General features: G+C 38.2%; 1 protein-coding gene across 5 annotated transcripts in view; it reads left to right on the top strand.

The window, feature by feature from the left end:
• Nucleotides 1–20,854, top strand: part of PIP5K1B (phosphatidylinositol-4-phosphate 5-kinase type 1 beta) — a 354,808-nt gene that overhangs the window by 107,936 nt on the left and 226,018 nt on the right. For all 5 annotated transcript variants that reach the window (XM_069576379.1, XM_069576380.1, XM_069576377.1 and 2 more), the window contains 2 exons: nucleotides 11,563–11,647; nucleotides 15,012–15,080. In XM_069576379.1, the coding sequence (XP_069432480.1) occupies nucleotides 15,012–15,080 (69 nt within the window). In that variant the 5' untranslated portion in view covers nucleotides 11,563–11,647. The remainder of the gene's footprint in view (nucleotides 1–11,562; nucleotides 11,648–15,011; nucleotides 15,081–20,854) is intronic.

Below are 20,854 nucleotides of genomic sequence, written 5' to 3'. Positions count from 1 at the left end.
AAGGTCAATGCTTCAAAGAAGTCCAGAAAGGTGATAAATGAAACTTCATAGGTGAAGCAACCAGGATTCCACTTGTGAACTTGGAGTGGTTGTGGGGGAAGCTGGATTGCTGGTGCATCCGGAAGTGAATGGGCAGGGAAGTGGAAGTGAAGGCCGAGAGTGTACACTAGTCTTTGGAGGATTTGAACCTGAGTGTGAGGAAAGTGAGATGAGATTGCAACCAGAACAGAGCATCAGGGTAAAGAAGAGATGTCAGGAGGAAGGGTCTTGGGAAAGGAATTAACATGCTCATATTTCGAAGATAAAGAGCCATATGAGAGAATGAGGTAGAAGATCCAGGTCAAAGGATAACTGGTGAAGAGAGGGCTCCAGACAGGTGTGTGTTGGGGAAGGGGACACAAAACATGCCCTAGCTGTGCACTAGAGAGGAGGAGAGAGCCCCAGAGCAGAGAGAAGATGGGAATCCGTGTGCAGGATTGCACAGGGGGGAGGGCAGTAAACGAAGGGGCCTTTCATCTGTCTGTGAAGCAGAAGGCAAGAAGCAGAGATCATCAGGCAGGGCATTTAAGGCAATAAGTGAAGTCTTAGAGCAGGCAGTATTCACAGAGTGGTTAGGAGCCCCTCTTTGGAATTGGACAGTCTTCATGCTTACACAGTCTGGTGTTAATCCTGGTTGTGCCCCTTAACTAACTGTGAATTCGGACAAGTTATTTAACTTCTCTGTGCCTTAGTTTTCTCAGTTGCAAAATGAGGGTAATAACAGAAGGCTGTTACTTGGAGTTGCTGAGAGAATTAAATGTGTTAATATACTTATAAGTGTGCCTGGCGCACACACAAAAAAGTGTTCTGTATATATTAACTATACTAAGTACTGTTAGCAAGACTGAGGGCAAATACAGTCTGGGCTCACATAAACACCAAAATGTTAAGTGGTTAATGGAGAGATTCTGTGAGCCCAGCCAAGGAAGCTCTGTGTTCTTCTAGGATAGAAGGAATCAAGGAGGTCCTCAGAGATGAGAGACTCTTGACTGATGCATGGGCCATGGAGAACAACACTGGGCTTCGGCGAGAGGCTGGGGAAGAGCATGTGCTCTCTTGAGACTTGAGAGGGAGCAGGTGAGGTGCAGGAAGCTGTGTGTGTGTGTAAAGGCTCCTCCCGCCTCCAATGTGGGAGTGAGCCCGCGGAGTAGAGCCATGAGCCGCAGACATCGCAGGACCTTGAATGCTGGGTGTCTGCCCTGTGCCCACTTAAACTTTGGAGGCAGAACAGTGACAAGACCTGCCCTGCCTCACAGGATTCCTGCTGGTGAGAGAGCTGATGAGGAGGAGGATGATGGTGGTGATAACGACATTAGATATGGAGTGTGTGCCGTATGCCTGGGACACTGTCTCCTCACCTCTGCTCTGTGAGAGAGGTACTGCCGCTTCCCCCGTTTCTCAGATGAGGAGGCAAAGTCACTTGAGGAAGCCAGACAGCTGGTAAAGCCTGGCAGTCTGACTCCACCCTCATTCCCATGACCGCCTCGTTGTCACCACTCGACAGGTGGAGGATGGGGTGATGACCTCAGCTAAGCCTGTGGTGGTGTACAGATAGTAGATTTTCTGTCTTAGTCAGGCAGACTTTGGCCTTAGAGATTAGAACCCCTGCAGAGAGCTCAGGGGAATGGTGGGCATGTTACGAAGATGCAGGACTCTCCCAGTAGACAGCTTCTAGCTAGGGAGTGTGGCTAGATTCAAGGACTGGGTGTCTGCAGGCAGTAGTACTGTCTCTGTCTGGAAACACAGGGCTTTGTCTGTCCGTCTTTCTGCAGTCTGATTAAATTGCCAAGTTCTTAGTTTTACTCTCCTGTGACTTTGGCCGGCCCTGGACCAACCCCACTTGACGGTTCAGTCGCTGCGTTGTCAGAACGTTCTCGATTTGGATAATCCAGTGGCTTGGCCCAGGCCCAGTGTGCCCCCTTGGTTCATTCCAAGGCTGAGGTGGAGGTGGGGAGGGTACCGCAGGCAGGGAGACAGCTGCTCTTAGAGCTCCCATGAACTGGCCACAGTTAGTGAGGCTCAAAAACTCCGTCACCCTGACTGACCCTCATACTCCCACAGACCCTGGCAACGCCTGTGTTCTGACCATGTTTTTGTTGTCAGCACCACACAGGGCTCCATCTGTTCAGTCTCCAGCTCAGCCCTGGCCTTCTAGGTTCTCACCACCATGACCACTGTGGCAGCTGCTACGTTCACTCTTTCAATCCTCTCTTCCCTTCCCATTCCATCCTGTCTCCTCTTAAGCAATATTATTATTATTTTTAATCTTACTGGCCTCCCACTCAGAAGCCTTCAACAGGTGTTCATATCTGATTTGTCATATCTGTGGTGGACTCCCAAGGCCATCTAGCCTGGGACTAACCACTGGCTTCAGCTTGATTGCCCACTATTAAGTCAGGATGGTTGTCTTCTCTCACTGGTAGTTTTCCTGTATCTACCAGCCATAGTCACCTGCCAGCTCCTGCATTTGCAGGGACTGCTTACTTTAGACCCTGTCACCTGCTCTTCCTAGAACCAACTCCTTTGGTCTTGACTCTCCAATTAAACAGTTGGTTTATTGAAAACAGCTCCATGTCAGGATGTCTCAAAACTGTACACAACCGAGTACATATTCAAACTTGGGAAATTTAATATTTAGGGATTAACAGCTGATTTATGATCTCATGGACTTGGGTTTGGGGGTTAGGTTTTTTTGTTTTGGTCTTTAAGTTTTAATTGCATTTTTTAGAACATTCCATGTAAGCCCTCTGACTCTGATAATTGAATACTTGTTAGAGGCAAAGCCAAGTATGGGGTATTAGCTCCTAATCCTGTTAAAGACTTGCCCATTATTCCTGTGCTTTTGTTTTGGCCTCTTTTTTAAGCACTGTGACAACAGGGACCATATTATTCCTTGTTGTTTCCCTCCGAGTACTTTCCATAGAAGTTCTGGAATCAATGTTAATGTCATAAGTGGTCATCTCACCAGTTTTCCCTCTATCTCGATTTTTATATTTGTGCCTTGTTTGAAACTTCTTTTATTACTTGTTGATTTATTAAGGTGTATGGTGGGCTGCCCTCTATGGGGTCACACAGAGTTGGACACGACTGAAGCGACTTAGCAGCAGCAGCAGCAGCAGCCTAGAATTCTAGAAAATTTTCTGTTGGACAAAATTTTTCTCCTGCTCAGTCTCTTTTTACTATTCAGAGCATTCCTCATCCCCTTGAGCAGTGTGTTTCTTTTAGGGTCCTATCTATCCCCACTTTTTGTCCTTTCAGACTTCCCCTAGACACACAGCACCGAAACACTGGTAAAAAGAAAGTGCTTTGGGGGAAACTACTAGCTATCCTTTGTTTCTCTGGTTTTCTCTAAAAAAAGATGAAATAAACCCAGAAATGCCATGCACATTGTGGCAGGAGCAGAACCCAGTTGATTTTGGTTATTTTGTTTGGGCTGCTTCTGAGTCCAAACATTTTTCTACCAATCACCACTGCTTTTGTTCACATTTGGTTTACACAATTATTATTACTGTAATAATTGATTAATTTCTGAGGCATATATTCTTGGGAGGAGAGGAAAAATAGCTTAGAAATAAAATGTGGACAGAAAACATAATCTAGTAAAAAAAATAAAATTTACAGTGCAGTGAGAATATACTATTGTGAAATCTACCCAATATCAGATGTCTAGTAAAAACTGGGAAAGAAAAAATTTAAGCATTATGCAGAGGTATAAAGTTCAACTATGTGAAATTCTTACTGATAATTCCAGATGTTTCTGGAAAGAGACAAAAGTAACAATGATTATAAAGACTTCATGGAGGCTTTTCAGAAGTGTAAGTGTCATGCCCATATATGAATTTGCTCTCCTGACTCTCAGCCTTTTTGTCTGTTTGTTTGGCTGTGCCAAGCCGTGGCTGTGGCAGGTAGGCACTTAGTTGTGCACGCGGGATCTAGTTTCCTGACCAAGGACTGAAGCAGGCCCCCTGCACTGGGAGGGCAAAGTCTTAAGGGAAGTCCCTGACCTTCTGCTCTGCCCCCCCCCTCTTATGCTACACACAAACACACAGTAAGTCTTTGTGTATTTAACATGAAAATCAAGGCAGGAGAGGACTGTGCAATAATGTTTTAAAGAAAGGCTGTGAGTTATACTTGTCTGGAACCAACACATCCTTCACAGTTGTTTCCATGGGCTACTTTCTTCCATCTAATGTTTGCAGTGAAGGCTTGGTTAGAAAAGATGTATGAATTCTTTGAGCACCTTTGTTGGGAAAATGAATTACAAGGGGTTTGTTTTATGCTGAGCCGTTTGTCGATGCCATTTATAGCTATTCTCTGTATTCACTTGGTAAGAGCCACTCTGAGAGTGGATGAATGTGTTTTATGAGAGACTATAAGAGCTCTGCACTTTGTTTTGGTTGGTCTCCATTTGGATTCATAGCGAGCAACTGCCATCATTTGGAATCAGTTTTGATACATGAAATGCAACCTCATTTAAATTATTTTCATCAGTAGGAATAGGGGAGCCTCATATTGACTACAAGAGCACCACGATTCTATTTTTATGGCTTCTGAGCTTACAAATGGGCAGCATATCATATGTCTGAACATATGTGTAAATAGGTGGTCTCCGTTGCACAAATACTTAACATGCTGATCTTCTGCATTTTGTTGAGTTTATGCAAATATTCTGCTGCTGCTGCTGCTGCTAAGTCGCTTCAGTCGTGTCCAACCCCACAGATATGAGCCTCTGATTTCTTAATATAACAGAACTTTTTTTTCTGATCAATCCTTGGTGTACTTTGGAAAATACATCAAGGATTGTTTTCAGTTTGATGTGTTTTTGTTGCTTATGTTTAAGCCTTGGAAAATAACCTGTCACATTTTTAAGCTTTTGATTTTTCTTGTCTGTTCTGTTATTATTTGTTGCCAAAACCACATTAAAAGAGTGTCAAACCTCTTCTTAAGTGCCTGGGTAATACTCATTACCTCCCCAGCAAACTATTTACAAGGCTGACATTTTCCTAAGAATGACTTTCGAGGTTTTCATGAATCCATATACATTTTTACAAATGTATTTTTATGCAGGCAAAAGATTGAACAGGGACCTGTGATCATAGGTGAAATGAGCAATCCGGATGTTTGTAACCCTTTAAGTAACATCCTAAGCCTGCTCCTGGGTATATTCTTAAAATGCAAGATTCAAGATCCTTGAGCACATCCAGGAAAATGTGTTAAATATGCTTCATGCTACTGGGGCTTTCTTTAAGCCGCCATGGCAACTGGTGTCTTCCTCACCCTCTACTTCCCAACCTTGTGTCCCCCCAAAACTGCTCAGTTTCAGTGTTCCTCATAAGTGAAATTTTCCATGGTCCCTGCAGGCTGACTCAGGCATTTCTTTCTCCAACAACCCTAGCAAAGCACATGCCATGTTGTATTGTACCTGTCCCCATGTCTGTCTCTCTGCTGATGTGACTCAAAATGACTGAAAGCATAGAATTGTAGAAGACTCTGAAATAGTATAAATTATCTATTTCTTACACTAACAGGATCCAGATACCAAAATACCAGAAAGGATAGATAAGTCATCAGCTAGTTACAAAAAATTTCGTTGCATGGCATGTATAATTGTTAGCTGAACTGGTATCTTAATTGGATCATGTGACACCATAAATTGGCTCTGTTTCATGTCAGAAATACTTTAAGAAAATAAATTCTAACTGGGAGTCTTGTGTCAGATTACATAGTAACATATCTCCTAAGGAGACCTGAGTCTTATGATTATGCCCTTGCTTGGTCATTAGAATTTCTGCATTCCGAGCTCTTGCCAGGGACTATAATTTTGAATGCTCGCCTGTCCAATTCTTATCAAAAGGTTGGTTATGAGAAATAATATTCATAGAGCACTGTCTGAAGGATATGAGTCCATTCATTCATCAACTAGATAGCCTACATATTATTCATGAGTTAAGTCATCAGATCCCTGTGTAATATCTTCTTGTTGATTTCCCTTCACTGGGCAGGACTGACAGAAAAAGAAATATCTGTCCTTACAGAATTTTTGAACTATATGTTGAAAGAGAAAACTCTCATAGGTTTCCAGACAGAGAAAACTAATAAGTTGCTAGGACAGGAGCATCAGACTAGCTTCAGAACTACTCATCTGTAAGCCAGGAGGATGGCAGGATCGTATCAACAGAGGCATGAAAAAAAAGGGCTGGGAGTTAAGAATCCAAGAGATCTAGTTACAAATAAAGACAAAAGAAAGACATTTCTGGACAAGGAGTGACACAGAGTGGACCGTCCATGTGCCGCTTCTGAGTAATTATTTGAGAAGTGTTCCAACTGAATGAAAATTGAATCAGAGCACGGGTGTGCAGATAGCAGGAGATGAAGAGCCAAAGAAACAATGATGAGCAATAAACCTTGTAAGAGTTATGGTCAAAGTCTAAATAAATGAAGATAATGTGATGATGAACTATAAACTGTTCATTAAGAAGAGCTGTCTCAACAAAGAGGAGACAGTTCAAAATGGAGCAATCATTGAGAGACTCAAGTTTTCTCATATATCTTGTCTTAGGGATGAGGAAGAAATGTCATGGGCTGGACTCTCTGGAAGCAGGTACTGGGATGGAGTTTGGGGTGCAAGATGTTTTTAGGGATCAAAAAACAGATGTTGAAGTCCTAACCCCCAGTACCTGTGAACACTGACCTTATTTGAAAATAGTCTTTGCAGATATAATCATCATCGTGTGAAAACTCTTCAATTAGTTTAAACTCCCCCCAAATCTAGTTTTAAGCTATATGTCAGGAACACAGTTGAAACCAAATGACAAATTAAAAAGTTGAAGTTAAAGAAATGGAAGAGGAGATACCCACCATGTACAAATAAAAGAAAGCAGATGAGGCTATTACTGTCAACTAAGATGGAACCCAAGACCAAAAATATTAAATAAGAAAAAAAGATAACTTTACAGATAAGGGTGCAGATCAATGGGGACAGTATTATTCGCATATCCTTTGTACACTGGCCAGCATAGTTTTAGAAATCTTAAGGCAAAAAAAAAAGAAGTTAAAATATATGAGAATATATAACCATATCAGAACTTTAATATATTTTTTTCATAATTTGATAGACAGTATTATAAGATGATATAGTGTTTTTATACCCTATAAGCAGAAAATGCACGCTTTTCTCTTGTGTCTTTGGAACATTTTCAAAAAGTTATTCAATGGCCATAGGAAAAAGCATATTTTTGGGGGCCAGGGGTAGCTTTTATTCATTCCATATTTTGATCCCAGTGCAGTAAGCAAGAATGTGGCAGTGAATGAAAGAATAGTACTAATAATGAAAATATAAATACTTAGCACTAAGAAACCCTCTTACAGATGATTCCTAGATCAAGTGGAAAATCAAATCAAATTAAATAAAAATCAAATTAAAAATGACAAAGTTATTTGGAAATAAACTATACAGAATACTTCATCAAAATTGATGGGGGAATCATTAATATATTTAAGAGTACTTTTAGCCTAAGTGATTTTAATACTCTTTTTTAAAAGAGTGAAAATAGACTAAGCAGTGTATCTAAGAAATTCTTAAAAAGCCTGAAGAAGATATTATTAATAGTAAAATATTATTAATAGTATTAGTTATAGTATATTATAATATATAAATATTAAATTATATATAAAATATATATTATATAAATATTATAATTATACTATAATATTATAGTATAATATTATTAATAGTAAAAGTTAAAATTAGTGGAAGTGGCCACAAAAAACAATAGAAAAGAGAAGTCTGACTAAAAGATACATATTCATGACATATATATGTAATATATAATCTATATTTTTAAATATATGCATACATGCACACACACATTCTATCAGGAATAAAGAAGAAGACATTAAAAGAATTCAATGACAATATTATGTTTAACTATATGACAATAAATTTTACAATCTAAAGGAAATTGATGATTTTTTCTAACAATATAAATTATAGAAATTTGATTCAAAGAAAGGTTATAAATTTCAAGAAATGAATAATCCAGAAAACTGAGTGCACATAGAGAGAAAGCCTTTCAATTTTAGAAAGTATTCATTTTTTATTAAAAAATCTGATAAAGATGAAAGAAAAAATCATTCAATTTCAATTATAAAAATATCCTTTTAAAAATAGTAGCAAATCAAATCCAAGTTAGAGTTTTTCTAGAAATATATAATTTTTCATTGTGAAATTTCTCAATGTTTTATTTGTCATAGCAGAACAAAAGATAACGATTATATCAACTGATGTTGAAAATGCACTTGATGTAATTCAGTAGACATTCCTAATAAAAAGTAAAGGGGAATATAGCAGAAAGAAGCTACCATGCTACCAAGCAAACAAAAACATTATGGCAGATAGTGACTACTGTAGGATTATATTATAAATATCAAGCACTACTGCTGTTACTCAACCACTATTATTCAGTGTTTTTTTAAAGAAGTATAGTGAATGCAATAAGAAAAGAAATAGAAATAAGATGTATAAATATTGCATGTGATGAAATTGAGACTCTACTTAGAATCTTTTTTTTTTTTTTTGAGACTCTACTTAAAATCTTTTAAAATTCTGTAAGAGGATTGGTAAAATGACTAGGTGAAAGATAATAGATGAAACCCAATCATTTTCTTTCTGTGAATTAATAACTGGATAGAAATACAAATAGAAGAAATTAAATTGTCACCCTATTTAAAAGAGTGACAAGCTAAAATATCTCGGGATGAGTTTAGTAAGATGTAAGACAAATGCAAAAATAAGGATGTAGTAAAAGATATAAAATAACATTTGAAGACAGAACTGGACCATGTTTTTGAATAAAAAAACTTAAAAATTCCTAAAATATTAATGCTTCCAAAATTAGTATATAAATTTAATATAACTCCGGTCAGAATGCCAAGTTGACAGGGGGTGAATGGGGTGGGCATGTTTTCAGGTCAAGCAATGTGATTTTAAAGTCCATATAAAAATATAAACTTGGAAGAAAAATAGTATGGGAACTTGTAGCAGCAGATATCACAAGCATGCTGTCTTATTGCATTTAAGACAACATGTTAGCTTAGAAATGTCAAAAAGTCTGACTCAAAGAGTCCAGAAATATATTAAAGTATATAGGAAAACTTAATATTTGCTAAAGGAGGCATGTCTTTCCAGTGAGAAGAAGATAGGTTATAAAGTAAATGATGCTGGGCAAATTAGCTACCCATCTGGAAGAAGATGAGGTTAGTTAGATTCCATCTGAAGTGAAGATCAAATGTTAAAAATGAACTATAAAGATGTTTGATGAAAATGTAGAAGAATACATGCAGTATAATACCAGACTTGGAAAAACTCTGCCAAGTAAGACAGTAAATACATAGTCCATATAGGAAAAATGAGTAGATTTGACTATGTAAATATTTAAAATGTCTACCTGACAAGACACCATAGCAGAACCAAAAGATGAATAATACCTGCAGCTCATGAGACAGAGTTAATGTTTAATATACCAGGAGATCTTACAGATTGATTATAAAAGAAAAGTATAAAAGCACAGTATAAAAATAAGCCAAGGACATGAACTGAAAATGGAAATCATCAGTAAGCCTGTGAAGAGAATAGGCCTCATTAGTGGTGTGTGTGCTAAATCACTATAGTCATGTCTGACTCTTTGCAACCCTATGGACTGTAGCCCACCAGACTCCTCTGTCCATGGGATTCTCCAGGCATGAATACTGGAGTGAGTTGCCATCCCCTCCTCCAGGGGTTTTTCCCAAGCCAGGGATCGAACCCACGTCTCTTACGTCTCCTGCATTGGCAGGCGGATTCCTTACCGCTAGCACCACCTGGAAGCCCATTAGTGGTAAGAGAACATGAATTAAAATGACTGAGGTGTCATTTTAAAGGTGTCATTCTCTGCCCGTCAAATTGGCAAACATTTTAAATATGGCAAACATCCAGTGCTGATTAGTATGTCAATAAGCAGATACTCATGCATCATGGAACTGATTTGCTTCACCCTTTTTATACAAAGGAATGTAACAAAGATCCTTCAAATACTTAATGCACTTATCAAGTTGGGATTGATTGCCAGAATTCTTTCCCACAGAACTAAAAGCACTAGAACATTAAAGATGTTTATGTAAGTCTGTTTATTCCTTCTTTGGCTATAGTAGCCCATCCTGGAAATAGACTGAATGTTCTCCAAGAAGGGAGTGTTTGTTTCAATGATGATACACCCATTTTGTGGAAACAATGTGGTTATTTGTAAATGAGATAAATATGTAATATAGACTTGAAGAAATATATTTAAAGTGCCAATAAAAGTAAATGGCTGAAATAAGTGTGTGCATGTGTGTATATAGGATAGGGAAGATTTGGGGAGGATAGTCAACAAACTGTTCCCATTGGTTAACTCATTGGAGAGATACTGGTGGTACCTTATTCACTTTTACTTTCTGTGTGTGAGAGGTGCTCAGTCCTGTCCGACTCTTTGTGACCCATGGATGGTAGCCCACCAGGCTCCTCTGTCCTGGAGTGAGTTGCCATTCCCTTCTCCAGGGGATCCTTTTGACCCAGGGATTGAACTCAGGTCTCCTGCCTGGCAGGTGGATGCTTCACCATCTGAGCCACCAGGGAAGCCCATTTTTATTTTAAACTCTGTATTTTTAAAAATTGGTTACCATGAGCAAGTATCTCTTTTGTATAAAAACATAGCAAGAGAAAAGGTTTGTTGTGTTATTGAAACAACCCTCATGAAAATCACATGATTTATCACAGGGATAATAGTGAAAAATTATCCACACATCATGTGGGGTCTCTTTTATGTAGACCCACAGGAGAAATGTTCACTCCAGCCTCAATCCGCAGTGTGGTTTGTTTGAGCAACTGACTTGTTTTTATCTTATGAGCATTGGGCATTTATGTAACTGATTATGTCTTCCTCTGCTAATACCACTAGGAATCTCAGAGTCAGCTGAAGACTGACCAGGGTATTCAGTGACTGTTCAGGATTACATAGTGCACATTCTTTGTACAGCCCATACTGCTGGCACCGCCTTGTTCCTCACCTTTATCTTCCCTTTATTTATACACACATTGCTTCCTTTGTTTCAATTTTGAGTGAGTGAGTGAAAAGTTGCTCAGTCATGTCCGACTCTTTAGGATCCCATGTAGCCTGCCAGGCTCTTCTGTCCATGGAATTCTCCAGGCAGGAATACTGGAGTGCGTAGCCTTTCACTTCTCCGGGGATCTTACCAACCCAGGGTTCGAACCCAGGTCTCCCACATTGCAGGAGGCTTCTCTACCGTCTGAGTCAGCAGGGAGGCCCCTTAGCTGACTACAGTGTGTGTATATATATATGTGTGTGTGTATATATATATATATATATATATATATATATATATATATATATATATATATATAAATAACCCTGTAGCCACCTCTTATCCTTTCTGGGAGATGAAAGAGAGGTATGAATAAATAATGACCAGTGATTTCTATTTTAACAGCAACCTGGGAAGGGAAACAGTCTCAACAATGAATAGGCCACTCAGCACAACCAACTACAGATGACTGGCCATTTCATTTACAAAGGTAAGGAAGTACAGTCTATATTTTAATTATTTCCAGTGGATTCATTATGTTTACAAATACTATAAATCATGTATTTAGTTCATGGCCTTTAACTTTGACATTATCAGATTAAAAACAGAAAATAACCAAATTGGAAGAGGAAATTTTGTGGATGTTGTTATGCTGAAAAGGGCAGAACCCAGGAGATATGGTCTCTGCTGTTAATTACTAAGTGTGGTTAAATATCTGACAAGTGTTAATGTTTTCATTACTTTTAAATATAGCAGCACTTACTGCAGAATACTTGGAGAAAATAGCAAAAAAAATAACATGAAAACACAAAGCATTCACCATCTCATCATCTATAGATACTTACCAGTACTTCTGTGAATGTCTTTCCTCCTTCCTTGTACACATATATAAAAATATATATGATTATAATGTTTTTAAAAACTATTTTTAATCCATACTTATCTTGGCTTCCATAGTTATTATATAAGTGATGTACCTTAACTAGTGCAGAACGTTGGAAGTCAAGGAACAAACAGTAATTATCACATGCATGCTAAGTCGCTTCAGTTGTGTCCGACTCTTTGCAAGCCTAGCACTATAGCCCACCAGGCTCTCTGTCCATGGGATTCTCCAGGCAAGAATACTGAAATGGGTTGAAATAGGTTACCATGCCCTCCTCCAGGGGATCTTCCCAACCTAGGGATTGAACCCACTTCTCCTGAATCTTGGCAGGTGGATTATTTTACCACTGAGACACCTGGGAAGCCCGAGTAATTATCACTGTGACCATTTTAATTGCCATTTACAGTTAACTAGGGCATCCCCAAGCATCTCATTTGCCTCTCCTACATGGATGTCCTGGTGAATAGGTCCACATGGGCTTTGTTAAACATCATCCTACAGGGGGAAAAAAAAGAAAAAACCTTTGAACCCAGATGATATCTCATGGCCTCTCTTTAACATTATTATCTTTTTTGTGCTCCCTAAAAGGAATTGTTATTTTGTTTTTTTAAAATATATAAGTATATGTATTTCTCTCCTCTGTCCTACTATCCAGTAAGGAATGATTTACAAAATAATAAAAACCATCTAATCATCTGTCCTTCATTCATGCCATTTGTCCACCCCTCATTAAGGTTGTATTTTCAAGCCCTTTCAACTATGCTCTCGAAGTTTTTCAGTTTTAAAAGCTGCAAAGGCTTAGATAAAGTGAAATTACTGAAATGGCATTCTTTATGGAGATCTTCATTCTGTGGGCTCTATTAAACAGTTGAAGATTAAAGAAAATCCTACTTTTACTTATTATTAGTAGTATGTGCTAAATTACACTAACATACCTTAATATAGAAATTGGGATCAAATATTTGATTACTTCCTGAATATTCTTAAAGTGATTATGTAATTTGAGCTTTCAAGAGGGATGATACAAGATTGGATTTGGTTTTTACCCTGAGCCTTCTATTATAAAACATATCAGATATTCTAATTCTACTAATATATTATTCACATCTCACCAAAATATCATGAACAGACTAGAAAAGTCAATTATTCGTTTAATAAATTAAGCACATAGAGAGTGGGAAGCAGTAGTATATGAAACATCTGTCCTTGAAAACTTTATATTCTAATATGGACAGATTCAATGGAACTGAAAGTTTATCTAACAGAATGCTTGGATTGGTAGGCATCACAGGTCTGGTGAGATTGGCTTGCCACAGCCCATTCTTCCATTTTCTTGGATGGTTTTTAGTCACATCCAGCTCGTGGCAGTCATTTTGTTCCAGTATAGAGAAATGGCTGGCAGGTTCTTAGGCTTCACCCACACTGTTTATTAAAAGCCCAGGATTTAAAATGTACTTCAAAAGGCTTATGAGAAAGTCAGAAGTTTCTCCTCCATGGTGTATAGAATGCTCTTCATTGCAATTTAAGATGTGGCCCTTAAATATCAGGGCTCCCTGATTATGTCGTTACCCTTATTTACCACATAAGTAACTGACTTTAAGAAGTCAGATGAATTAGAGTATACAAAAGTCTTATTATTAAAAGATGAGAGGAACACATGTTTAAATATCTGATACCTTGCAATGAAAAAGTTTTTATCTAAAAGCATTGGAATAAATCACAAAGATAGTCAATAGTTTTAAGTATAAAAATATAAAACTTCTCTGTGTCGTAATTATAAACCAAATTAAAAGAAAGGAGCATGGAAGATACTAATAATATGCTGTAAACAGCTTAATAACCTTAATACATTAAAAACTAATAAGGAAACACTAATATTACTGACCATAATAGGTAAAAAATCAATACCTAAGACACTAAACACCAATAGACCATTGAGCAAAATAATAGAAAAGCTGAAAGAAGAAATACAGAGAGCTAAAAAAAGACATATAAACAGTGTTAACCTTCACTAACAATTTTCAAAGAGGCAAATTAAAATCAGAAGGTACTTTCTTTTACCTGTCAAATTAGCAAAGATAGTTAAAATGATCATAGTCGTTGCTAAGCGTGTAATGAAACCAGCTCCCACTCACTGCTGATAGTGTGAATGGGTGTATTCTTCTAGGAAAGAAATTTAGCAATATGTGATAAGAGCTTTCAGTTTTTTAATGATCTAGTAATTCTAGAAAACTAGTTTGATAAAACATTGAAGTTGGACAAAGATAGAAGCACAGAATCATTACTGTTACGTTATTTGTAGAAACAAAACCCCTGAACCACATCAACTGTTTTTCAATATTGGCATTGTTAACTAAAGTATTAACACACATTCATGTTCACACAGTGGTGTCTCTTGCAGCTAATAAAAACTATTCTTACAATGAGGTTTTCATATTCAAGTTGGAAAATGCTCATTACATAAATGTTCAGTGAGAAATGCTGGATTAAGATGGTATCATAATATTTTTCATATAACAAAAGGTGGAAACAAATATACCAAAATGTGAGTGGTAGAGTTGCCCAAGGGCAGTAGAACTGAGTAATTGTTTTGTTGTGATTCATATTTTTTGGTACTTTCCAGATATTTTTTTAGGAGACATATAACCAGAAGGAAAGGGTCTAAGAGTTTGTAGAAAGAAGCTTATACACATAATCTGGGCTTGGACTTCCATGGCACCTTTCTTAGAGTGTATGGAGTAGAGCATGCTACCAAAATGGTTTATAAGTGAAGCATTATTTTGGAAAGATTGGGGAACACAGAATTTGTTTTTTCTTAGTATTTTAAGAAATGTCTTCCTTTTTTAGAGACCACAGCCATAACAACGAAAATGTAATTAACCGAAACAGATTCTCTAGGTAACAATATTATTAGCCTATTGTATTTCAGTGTAGAACTTCTAAATTCAAATAGGTCCACTTCTTTTTACAGATGTCGTCTGCTGCTGAGAATGGAGACACGGCACCTGGGAAACAAAACGAAGAGAAAACCTACAAAAAGGTGAATGAGTGTATGTTTTCTTTTTTTCAGCTCAAAAAAAGGAACTGTTTTATTGCTTAGAATGCTAATATTGCCATAAGCCTTTGCTTCCTCCAAAGCATTTGTATGGAAGTTACTGCCTTAGCTTCCTGTTTCTGTAACAAATGACCAGAAAGTTAGTGGCTTAAACAACATAAATGTATTATCTTACAGTTCTGTAGGTCACCAGTCTGACATAGGTCTCACTGGGTCGAGAGCCAGGTGTCCACAGGACTGCCTTCCTTTCTGGAGGCTCCAGGGAAGAATTCGTTTTCTTGTCGTTTCCAGCTTCTTGAGGTTGCCTGTTTTCTCTGAGTCGTGATTTCCTTCGCAGCCAGGAAAGGCCAATTGAGTCTTCATCAGGCCCTATCATTCTGACACTTTTTAAAGGTCTTCACTGAATTTGTTGCACTGTTGCTTCTCTTTTATGTTTTGCTTTTCGGGGAGCTGCCGAGGCATATGGGATCCTAGCTCTCTGAGCATGGATTGAACCTGCGCCCCCTGCATTAGAAGATAAGTCTTAACCTCTGGACTGCCAGGAAAGTTCCAGTTCTGATATTTTAAATTCTAAGTCCCTAACTTGTGGGATCTAATGCCTGGTGATCTGAGCTAGAACTGATGTAATAATAATAGAAATGAAGTGCACAGTAAATGTAATGCTTTTAATGGTAGTTTGCTCACTCAGTCATGCCATCCGACTCTTTGTGACCCTGTGAACTGTAGCCCACCAGGCTCTTCCGTCCAAGGGATTTTCCAGGCAAGAATACTGGAGTGGTTGCCATGTCCCTCTCCGGGGGAACTTCCTGACCTAAGGATCAAACCCGGGACTCCTATACTGCAGGCAGTCTCTTGCATTGCAAGTAGATTCTTTTACCAACTAAGTCACCAAGGCAGCTGCTTTGCTTGAGTTATCCTGAAATCACCCCCTCACCCACCCAGTTCTTGGAAAAAATTGCTTGCACAAACCACTGCTGTAAAGGATGCCTGTGATTATATTGAGCCCCCCTGGGTAATCCAGAATACTCCTTTTATTTTAAAGTCATCTGATTAGGAACCTTAATTTCTTCTCCACCCTTACTCCGTGTTGTCATGTACTGTAACATATTCACAGATCCCAAGAATTTGGGTGTGGACATCTTGGGGTGGGGGTGGGGGACATTTTCTGCCCACCACAGTTACTGTGATAGATCAACAGAAGGTAGTTATTTGAAAACCCTTCCTAGGAAGAAGGCCCTATGTGTGTGAAATGTTGTGTGTCTACCATAAGAATCTTTTAATTGACTTGCTACTTACCACCAAAATTTTAAACATTTTCCACCCTTAAAAAAGATTTTTAACATGAAATTTCATCCCACCCCTTACTAAGCCTCTCAAATTCCATGTCTTCAGCCCATTTCACAAAAATCTCTTTCCACACTTCCCAATATCCCTCGCCTGACTACTCTTTGACTTCAATAAATTCTTGGTTCCTGGCAACCAAGCTGATGTTCAGAAGCATAATATATGTCCCCAAGCACCACTGTTCCTGATTTTAAATTGACTATACATTTTACCTTTTAAGAGACCTTGCTCTCCTTCTCTCTTGGGAGTAGATGGTTTGTGTATCATAGGTTTATTATACCTAACATTTCCTTTTGCGTTTCACTCTGTAATGGATAGCTAGCAAGAAGTTCTGTCATAAAGTACATGAGCCATGTGATCTACCCACAGATTCAGGTCATGGAACTAACATGATATATTTCCTGTTCCATTTTCATGTGGAATAATATGTGCTTTTTCCTGGCATCTATTTTCTTCTGACTTTTCTCCTCAGCCAAACCTAGAAGAATAAACAGAGTGGTTGCCACCCAAAGTGGTGGTGTGTATGGGGAAGAGTAGGGTAAATATTCACAAGCTCTCACGTGTCGTGTTGTAGCTTATAAAATTTGTACATCTGAACAGAGACAGCAATACATTGTTATTTATTTTTAAGCACAGGTAGAAAATGAAATCCTACCTGATATACCCAAGGCTTTTTGTAAGTTCGGTCAAACATGAGACCAACACAGAGATGGTCAAACTGCCAGCTTGACATTGCTTCAGATCACTTTCAGGCAGTTTCTCAGTCAGCATCAAGATGCACTGTGATTCTTGACTCTGTTCTGCTTTACAGGAGCTCTCTAGTGATGCATAAGTGATAGAAGGAATGTGACCAAGCGATCTTGGAGTCTGCTAAATGTGTCTAGCCCAAGAAGTAGTAAAGTAGGTTTTCAATAATACTATAGGTATGATTCTATGATGAATGTCTCTAACAAGAAATTTGGCTCAGCATATTGCGAAGGTTATAAAAACTAAAAATGACATTGTAGGACTGCAGATGATTCTGATAAATAAGAGAAGATGCAGGAAACTTGAGGACAAAAACAATGATGTCTTTTCATGTGTGATGACATAGCTTTTTAATGATCTCTGATTTTAAAAGGAAGATTAACAAGAGGAGAGGTGTTTAGCCTTTTTATAAGAAAAGCACCACAGCACAACACAATGCCTAGAACTGTAGCCCTCAGTTAATATGCTGTTGATGTACAAAGCAAGAAGGGATCACGTAGAGAAAAAGTGTTGCTTTGCTAACAGGTAATGGCTCAGCTAAACTATTCAATTTAATTGTTCTCCATTTAGCAAAAGGTCTTTAAACTGGAGGTGCTAATGGTGGACTTAGAAGAGTTGATAGCAGGAGTTACATTAGCTGCCAGAGATGTGTTTGTCTCTAGGCCCAGTTAAACCATTTCCCAGATAAAAGAACTTGAAGCTAGAATAGGGAAACCACTGAATGAACTTTGAAAAATTAGGAGACTGGAAGACTTACCAAAAGTCAGGAGATGAGCAAATATCATCCCTGTTTTCAAAAATGAGGGAAACCATTCTGGAGACCAGACATGAAACTGTTCCTTAGCGTAATCGGAACATGGATTAGTATAGCTATATACATTTAGAGAAGAAACACGTGTCTTTTACAAAGCTGCAGAGGTTCATAAAGATGGAGTTTATGTTAAATTAACTGCACTTCCTGTTATGAAAGAATCATTAAATTGGTTGCAGATAAGAATTCTCAATTTTAATGAATCTTGATTTAAAGATAGCTGGCATATTCTTGTTGCATCCTTTCAGACAAGGTGGAAAAGTATGGATAAAGTATTATAATTAGTAGGTTGTACCTGGTTAGACTAATGTTCCCAAAGAGTAGAAGTTTTGTTCCTTATTCACTTAGTATTTACTGACAAGATGCATAAGCTGTCCCTGTGTAGCTTTGTATTTTTACCTATGACCTTCATGAAGACATCTAATTTATAGTCTGCAAATGTGCAGATGGCAGAAAGCTGGGAGTAATAACAGACTAGATTGGTGTCATCAAACCCACTATACATTTCATAGCTATTACCCCTTTTATAAATACCTTAAAATTAAATTTCTTTCCCAGTCTTGAAACCTTGACCATGGGGTATGCTCTTTTAAATGACCGTTTGGATTTTGCCTGTGACTGAAGCCAGTTCAGGTTAAGAATATCCTGATCTTGGGTGCTAGGTGTGAGAAGAATATCAAAAGAGTTTATAAGGAACTTACAATTGAGTGGGAGCACCAAGACATGAAAACAATTTTAAAACACAGTAGTCTGTAACAAAGGTTCAAAAGAGGAGAAATCGATATGGGGTTAGAGTTAATGAGAGGGTTTAGGTTTTCTGTATCAAGGTTCACTGGGCAGCTGCCAGCAACACTCAGCATCATAAGTGCTGTGATGCCCACGTGTTTTTAGGGAACACTCAGAGTTCATGGAACATGGTTATGCTCTCTGAGTCTCAATTATTTTCATGTGACTATTTAGGCTGACTGCTTTTTGTTCCTATGGTTGACCATTTCTCTAATCCATTATCAGTTCCTGGCAAGCCCAGGAAGAATAGTTAAAATCAGTTGGGAAGGTTAATGTCTTCAGCTAATGACTGAGGTAAGAATTTTGATTTTAGCTGCTTAAAACAAACACGTTGCCCATGAAGACAGGTATTAAGAGCTGCCTGGCTTTCTTAAGGAGTGTGGTTGTTTCTGTTCTCAGTTCATTATTGGGTATCTTCTGCAAGAATTGTAAATGCATAGGCCTCAGGGGCCAGGCAGATAATAAGGGAATAAAACAAGCAGAGAGAAAGTGGTGAACAAGAGAATACATTCCTTTTATAAAGGGGACAGATGGCCTTAAGCACTAGCTAATAAACCTTTGTGTGAGGCCTTACCCAGGGTTGCCAGAAAACTGATTTTTCATGAAATAAAGAATGTGGATTCTGATGTAAAACTCCTAATTGTTGAAAGATTGGCAACTGATTCAAAATTATTCAATATTACACTCAGGAAGTCTGTACACAGTGGAAGGTAACAAAGACTCTGACCCTTTCCCTGAATGATTTTCCCTTTAAAAACCTTCATGGTCTGGCAGAATTTCACAGTTGGTTTCTGGACAGGAATTCACTGTTTCCCCAGGTGCTGGTCTCCTAAATAAAGCAAACTTTCTGTTTCTACCAAAAAAAAAAAAAAAAAAAGCCCCCCAGAACAAAACAGAGAAAACCACTCTGAAAAAAGCAACAAACTGTATCAATTGTATCTTGTCCTCACATGGGGCCAGTTTGCAATCTCTGCACTGTTTGGGTAAGGAGGTGAGAGAGGAGAGGAAGATGCAAAAGAAATGCATGTAAGGCCTGGTCCCTTCTTCCTATATCCATACAACTTATTTAAGAGAAAAGAAAGAGGAGACCCACATGAAAAAAATAAATAAGTCAAACTGATATTAAGTGCCAATACAAGTGGCATTTTACTTAATCGTCTAGCAAATCCTGACAAGTACAAAGCTCATTACAGTCTTCTGGGAAAATGTCCTTTTTTTGGACTTGTTTGTTAGCAGAACATTTTGCTGGGATAAAAATTTCTTAGATGCCTCATTGCTTTTTGTCATGGCAGAAAATCCTACTCGTTCAGGGACTGTGTGTTGATTGATCTACTCATTTGTCTCAGGGACGGGGAATCGAATCGGCACAGGCACAGAATCATCGGGGGTGAACGTAATTTGTTGGAGGGACAGGAGTCTGGTCTAAACAAAGCTAAGTGTCGTTTGGAGAAAGCAGAGGAAATTTTGAAAGTGTGGCCTGGCTGTATGTGACTGCTAGCTTTGAGTGCTGGTTGGAGGCCTTTGGATTTCATATTCTGAGCCAGCACCATCCATTACAACTTTTGGCAGTGATGGAAATGTTCTATGATCTATACTAATACAGTAGTTACAAGCTGTATGTGGCTGTTGGACTTTTGAAATGTGACCCATGTGTTTGAGGAAGGAATTTTTAAAATTCTAGTTAAATAAACACATGTGGCTAGTGGCTACCATATTAGATAGCACAATTCTAGGCAGTGAGGTACTATGACATTGGTTTGGTGGTTAGTGACATAATGAAATGACAGTACAAATTACAATGAAGGTTGGCCTGAAAATTTTCCATCATAATAATGATAGAAATTTTCTACCATTGGTGGAACTAGAGAAGTTTGAAGATGAGATTTTTTTTAACAAGGTCATAATGAAGGAAGAAGGAAGCAGAAAACAGGACATCAGTGCACTTTATAAGTGGTTTAAACTTGAATAAAATACCAGTGCTGGAGGCCTGAGTTTTCTTTCTTTGGGATGTGAGGAAATTGCCCACATCTACTCCCACCCTTCCAAAATAAATATGTCATTGTGGCTTAGT

Source organism: Ovis canadensis, chromosome 2, assembly GCF_042477335.2.
Source record: "Ovis canadensis isolate MfBH-ARS-UI-01 breed Bighorn chromosome 2, ARS-UI_OviCan_v2, whole genome shotgun sequence".
In the NCBI taxonomy this organism is placed as follows: domain Eukaryota; kingdom Metazoa; phylum Chordata; class Mammalia; order Artiodactyla; family Bovidae; genus Ovis; species Ovis canadensis.
The sequence above is the reverse complement of the archived record's forward strand: the minus strand, read 5'-3'. Positions and strand labels throughout refer to the sequence as shown.